A 5,000-nucleotide genomic window follows, 5' to 3' on the forward strand; every position below is an offset into this window, starting at 1 on the left:
CTGTCTACAAGCTTCTCTTCGGTGGTGATAAAGGATTACAAAGGCGGAGCATGCCGACAGGAGACCTTTTGATCCATATCTAGGTCGGATGCGAAAAAAAATCATATTAATAATAAAATAATAAATACAAACTATAATAATGTAAATAACAAATAAAATACATAAATAAATGCATAGGTATAGTTAAATAATAAACAAACAGGTAAATAGTAAATAATAATAGATTGACATATAACTAATAATAAATCAAAATCAGACAGACAAATGATAACAAAACAAAAACAAATAATATAAGATAAATTATAATCATTACAGCATCTTACTTAGGTATTTATCTAAATGATTCTTAAAGCTTCGAACTGAACTACATTGCACTACCTGTGGAGGAAGTTTATTCCATTCATTAACTACACGGTTGGCAAAGTTGTTTCTACCTACTTCCAAATTGAATCTATTTCCGGCCAGTTTGAGACCATTGTTTCTTGTCTGATTCTCACTCAATGTGAAATTTTGTCACTTTTGATGTTATCAATTCCCTTTAAAATTTTAAAGACCTGTATCAAGTCACCTCTGAGTCTACGCTTTTTTAGGGAAAACAGATTCATGTGTTTTAGTCGATTTTCGTATGATTTATTGTTGATATTTGGAATCAGTTTTGTGGCTCGCCGTTGTACTTTTTCCAGTCTGTCAATGTCTTTAATGAGATTCGGTGACCATACGGAAACAGCAAGCATATTCCAAATGTGGACGAACTAACGATTTATATAGCTTGTTAATGAGTGATGGACTTTTGAAATCAAAGGATCGCTCAATCAGTCCCAGAATCTTATTTGCTTTCTCAGAGGCTGAAATACACTGTTTGGATGATTTGAGGTCGTTACTGATAATTACGCCGAGATCTTTTTCACTATCCACTTTTGTTAACGAATTTCCAAATAACTTGTAATCGTACTTACTGTTATTTTTGCCTATGTGCATTACCTTGCATTTACTTGTGTTAAATTTCGTTAGCCACTTTTCAGACCATTGCTGTGATTTATCTAAATCTTCTTGAATATCTAATTGGTTTGAGTGATCATTTGCCACTCCGCACAGTTTTGTATCATCAGCAAATATGGAAACAGTAGATTTTAGTCCATGGTCTATATCATTTATATATACTATGAATAGAAGTGGCCCAAGAACGGAACCCTGAGGAACTCCACTTGCAACACTTTTCCATCCAGAAGTTTGTCCATTTAAAACAGCTCTCTGTTTTCGACCATTCAACCATTGCATATATATATATATATATATATATATATATATATATATATATATATATATATATATATATATATATATATATATATATGTATGTATATACATATATATATAGTTCGAGTCCTCGGCAGTACCATATTTCAATTTCTGATTGTGGCCCCATTGGATCTCCCGATGATGATAGCGTAGAATTAAAGTGCGTTGTGGTTGTTAAACTGTATATATATATATATATATATATATATGTATATATATATATATACATATATATATGTATATATATATATACATATACATATATATACCATATATATATATAGATAGATAGATAGATAGATATGGTGTTAAAATCCACATATGCATTTCTGAAGGAGTAATAAATGAAGCTTTTTCATATATGCAATACGTATAAAACTCTAGTGAATATATATATATATACATATATATATATATATATATATATATATATATATATATATATATATATATATATATAAACAAGATTTTTATACGTATTGCATATGTGGAAAAACTTCAGTTATTACTCCTTCAGAAATGTATGCGTGGGTTTTAAACACAACATACTAAATATATGAACACCTATTCACTTTAAGACGTGTATGAAGCAGTGACGTAGGATTCAGGTACAAATTGTATGGCCAATTTCATCATTACCTATTCTCCCGGCCTCCATCATGTATTCTTTGCCATTGCTTCATCTATTTTACGTCTACAGCAATTGTGATTTCTTTATATTCCAATTAAACTATTTTGTCTACATGATAACAGTCACATCGTAAAATTTTCCTCTCAAATTTATATATTTCTTACCTGCTTTATATGGATAAAGAAACCTTTTGGTCTATAGAGAGAGTGTTAAAGAGAGAGAGAGATGCTCATAATCATTTGCACAGAAAAAAAAAACAGAATCTCGTTTACAACAGTGTTGTCAGTTTAGCAATCATTCATATCCTTTGATTTTCTAACCCTAGATGCACTTGATATCTTCATGAAATGCTTCTCCCAAGTTTCAATATTCACTTTGTGGAACTTATGTTCAATATCTAGCTAAATCACAAATGACGTACACACGTGATTTAAAACTGCACCTATTTAGTGTGGGTTTACGCAGTCGTGACTGTCTTCGACAACGCAGCGATCGTGGCGCTGTCGTAATTTTACTGATGGCTTTTCATCGATTGAGGATTCATGATGACAACCATCACGAAAACCACGGAGACAGAGTCATGACTGTATAAACCCACACTACAAATGCTCTTTTCCAATCAATGAATCCCTTTCTTGATATTTGTGCTAACTAATGCAAGGAATTGAAGGCGATAATCACTCTCTACAGCAGACTTTTAAAACACATACAGGAGGTAGACATCGCTTTGGGACCATTTGGTGTGTCGGAACCTCGCAGTAAGGCAGCCGACTACACGGTGCCGATATTAGTCGATTACTACACTCTCCTCGTCCAGAAAGCTCAACCAGAGGTTAACCCATTTGGCTTCCTGCTGCCCTTCGACCCCATGGTTTGGGTCGGAATCATGGTGAGATGAGGGGTGTGGGTTCTAGGTGTTAAAGAAGAAATATATATATATATATATATATATATATTATATATATATATATATATATATATATATATGTATGTATATATATATATTGGAAATTGGTATGTTATAACATATGTAAAATTTCACTAAAAACCCACTATCGGAGAAATAATAACCGAAGTACAGGCTCTTGTGATGATGATAAAATAGTAAAGGAGGTAAAATAGTAATTCTTAATCAAAAAGACTATGTCACAAAAGCCCTTAATATGTTAGCTGATAAGGACACCTATGAAAGCCTTACTAAAAATCCCCTCAGGAACACCTCCGCAGAGTTTAATAAGAAAGCCCGAAAAATAGTAGGAGATGAATTATTTGATAATTTAAGAGTCATTAACCCTCAATTACCTAACTTTTATGGGATTCCTAAATTACATAAAGAAGGCACCCCTCTAAGGCCAATTATCTCCAATAGGAATTCATGCACAAGTAAGGTATCAAAATGGCTCACAGGTATTTTGTCACCATTTGTGGGAAGTTTCTCAAACTCTCACATTAAACACTCAGAAGATTTTGTGAGTAAAATTAAAAGACAAATCATACCTACAAATAGCAAACTACTAAGTCTCGATATAGTTTCCCTGTTCACAAATGTTAACACGAAAGATATCTTAAGTTTTTTGGAAACCAAACTGCACTCATATCAACACAAACTCCCACTTTCAGTATCAAAGATAATTAGCCTGACCCGTTTATGCATCAATACCAATGTTTTTACTTTCAATAATTCTTATTTTAGACAAATATATGGTTGCAGTATGGGTTCTAACCTTTCACCCGTGTTAGCTAACCTATACATGGAATATTTTGAAAGTACTTTATTACCTAAGATTAAACCACCTGACATGTTTTGGTTTAGGTATGTTGATGATATTTTTACACTATGGAACGATATGTGGGGTTCTTTTGATGAATTCTTTGTTAAATTAAATAGATTAGCTAAGAATATTAATTTTAAGGTCGAATGGGAAGAAGGAGGTAGGATCCCATTCCTGGACATTTCGGTCATAAGAGACCCGGACCAATTGTCCTTTACTGTGTATAGGAAGCCTACCCACACAGGAAATTACTTACACTTTTTTAGCCACCATCCGGATAATATTAAATCTAGTGTTGCATCGGGCCTATATCTCAGAGCCCTTAGGATTTGTAGTCCACAATTCTTGCAAATAGAAATTGACATCATCAATAAACAACTCTTTAACGTAGGTTATCCGGTATGGTTTTTAAAGAAAGCCCTACATAAAGCCAAATCCAATTTTTATAAACCAAATAACTCTAGGGAGAAGTTTAGATGGGGTAACAATAGCATCATTGTACCATTTAATGTTTCTATCAACTCGGTCTCCAAACTTCTACCTAATAACCAAATCAAATTTATTTACAATTATCCGAACAGCATTTTTAGAAAGGTAGTAAATGTACACCGGAGGGATGATGTGGACCAAAACTATATATATATGTGTGTGTGTGTGTGTGTGTGTGTATGTATGTATGTATATATATACATACACATATAAATATATATATATGTATATATATATGTATATATATATATATATATATATATATATGTGTGTGTGTGTGTGTGTGTGTGTGTGTGTGTGTGTATATCATACAATCTAAATAACCGTCGCGCAGAGGATTCGAACCACCGCCAGTAGACTCTGCGCGACGGTTATTTAGATTGTATGATTGATGTCGCTGTCCACTAGCGAATTTATTCACACACACACACATATATATATATATATATATATATATATATATATATATATGTATATATATATATATATATATATGATGCAAGCGGAATAGGTAACACAGGAGTCTTAGTCTTGAGTTTATTCCTGACTAGTTTCGCAGGTATGCTATTCCTTTGAAAAAGCATACCAGCGAAACTAGACAGGAATAAACTCAAGACTAAGACTCCTGTGTTTCATATTCCGCTTACATCAACCTGTCAGACTGTCTCAACATATATATATATATATATATATATATATATATATATATATATATATACATATATTTATACATATATATATATATATATATATATATATATATATATACCGGCATATATCAAATCATTGCGTGAGGAGCGATGCGATGC

The 5,000-nt window shown here is 32.3% G+C and overlaps 1 protein-coding gene across 4 annotated transcripts in view; it reads left to right on the plus strand.

Annotated features, from left to right (window-relative positions):
• The window catches only part of LOC143027250 (glutamate receptor U1-like), a 36,334-nt gene that overhangs the window by 14,883 nt on the left and 16,451 nt on the right, over positions 1–5,000 (plus strand). For 2 of the 4 annotated variants that reach the window (XM_076188543.1, XM_076188542.1), the window contains exon 4: positions 2,643–2,819. The exons of 1 other annotated variant lie outside the window; for it this stretch is intronic. In XM_076188543.1, coding sequence (XP_076044658.1) covers positions 2,643–2,819 — 177 coding nt within the window. Of the gene's footprint in view, positions 1–2,620; positions 2,820–5,000 lie in introns of all 4 variants that reach the window. One more of the 4 variants, XM_076188545.1, reaches the window with a different exon arrangement.

The sequence above is a fragment of the Oratosquilla oratoria genome, chromosome 7, assembly GCF_046742065.1.
Source record: "Oratosquilla oratoria isolate Oo_2021 chromosome 7, ASM4674206v1, whole genome shotgun sequence".
NCBI classification, from domain to species: Eukaryota; Metazoa; Arthropoda; class Malacostraca; order Stomatopoda; family Squillidae; genus Oratosquilla; species Oratosquilla oratoria.